This window comes from Parus major, chromosome 7, assembly GCF_001522545.3.
Source record: "Parus major isolate Abel chromosome 7, Parus_major1.1, whole genome shotgun sequence".
Taxonomy (NCBI): Eukaryota; Metazoa; Chordata; class Aves; order Passeriformes; family Paridae; genus Parus; species Parus major.
In genome coordinates, this window is record NC_031776.1 from 7,121,694 (window position 1) to 7,123,347 (window position 1,654).

At 45.6% G+C, this 1,654-nt stretch overlaps 1 protein-coding gene across 1 annotated transcript in view; it reads left to right on the plus strand.

The window, feature by feature from the left end:
* WDR75 (WD repeat domain 75) overlaps positions 1-1,654 on the plus strand; it is a 24,910-nt gene that overhangs the window by 8,358 nt on the left and 14,898 nt on the right. The window contains exons 4-6 of the mRNA XM_033516083.1: positions 14-242; positions 987-1,052; positions 1,617-1,648. Of these exons, the coding sequence (XP_033371974.1) occupies positions 14-242; positions 987-1,052; positions 1,617-1,648 (327 nt within the window). The remainder of the gene's footprint in view (positions 1-13; positions 243-986; positions 1,053-1,616; positions 1,649-1,654) is intronic.

Sequence of the window (1,654 nt, forward strand, 5' to 3'; positions counted from 1 at the left end):
GGGGGGTCCTGAGCTCCGAGCGGGGCTCTGCCCGCCGGTGTTCCCGCGGCCTGCGGCTGCCGCGGAGCGCCCGGGCCCCTTTGGCCGGGGTAACGGCGTTTCCCCCCTGCAGGTACCTGCTGTGCGCCTCGGGGGACTTCGTGAAGGTATACAGCGTGAACACCGAGGAGACTCTGCGGCTCATGGGCGGCCACGCCGACCTGGTGACCGGCATCCAGCTCAACCCACACAACCACATGCAGGTTTGCGGGGAGAGGTCTGGCTGGGGGTGGCCGGGGTGCCCCTGACCCGTATGTGCCACCGCGGGGGCTGTCCCGGGGCTGGCTGGAGTTTGGGAAGGGGCTGGGAGTGATTAGGGCACCGTCGTGCTGATGTTTCCCTGAAACCTGACGAGAAGGGTACAGCAGTGTCAGTTTCCTACAAACACAAACGTGAAACGTCACGTGGATTACACTCCTTGAATGGAATGACAACAAAACGGAAATACAGCAAAATTTCCGGTTCTTTGACTGAAAGAGTAAAAGAAGCATGTGAGAAAATCAGAAGTACTGTGGTTGGTGTTGGCCCTTCTGTATCTGCTGGTACTGGTGCAGATGTGCCTAAATCCCTTTAACCTGCCCAGTGGTTCCCTCTGGCCCCAGGCTGCCTTCCCTGCTCCTAGTTTGTTTGGGGTTTTTTTTGTGTCTGGATATAAACAAGAGTTATTCACCAAGAGGGACTGAATTGCATCTTAACTGTGCAAAATTAGGTGTCCACATTGTGGATATCTGTGCATTCGATCTTTGTGACAATTTACATTTGAAACTAGGGTAATAGTGTTGTACTTGTACTTTATTTGAAGTCATATAGAGCTTGTCTGTCCTGTGGGGTTTTTTTATGATTCAGTTACCTGGAATCACAGTTGTGATTTTATGTAGAATCTGGTGGATCTGTCATTGATGTATTGCTATTGCTTATAAAGTTGTTTTTGTTTGTTTTTTTTCCAGCTCTATTCTTCCTCTCTCGATGGCACCATTAAGCTGTGGGACTTCATGGATGGGATTCCCATTAAAGTATGTTGAGTTATTCCTGCTAAGATCATATCCAAAATGGGCACAAATCAGTGTGAGATGGGTTGTTCTAGTATTAACACAACCTAAAACCCATCTAATTATGGTAGTAATAGAATTTGATGATGATGCAGGTCTTTTCAGGGAAGAAGATGGGAGAGGTACTGACATACTGACTTTGCTACCAGCTGCAGTTTTGAGTGCAGTGTAGCTCTGGAAAGTATGCTGCAATTTGGGATACACCAATAGGAATTGATCCAATGGCTTGAAAATGTGGGCTGCTTACACTTGCTCACATTTTCTGTGATAAATACCCACCTCTGGATGTGCCCTCTGCTTTGTATTAGGGATAAGATATCTCGAGGTCTTTCAATAAATTCAATGTCTCATATTTTATTAGTATTGTTTTAACAGTCGTATTAGTGCTGGATAAAATAAAGGTGTATTTATCTTAGAATCAAAATTTTTAATTAATGCATGAATGTTTCTTTAAGACATGATTACCTTATTTTAAAGACCTACACACAGACGTAGTAATTGTTGATTTCCTTCTCTTTTTTTCTTCAGACTTTCACTGTAGGATCCAAACTTCTTGCACTGTATGC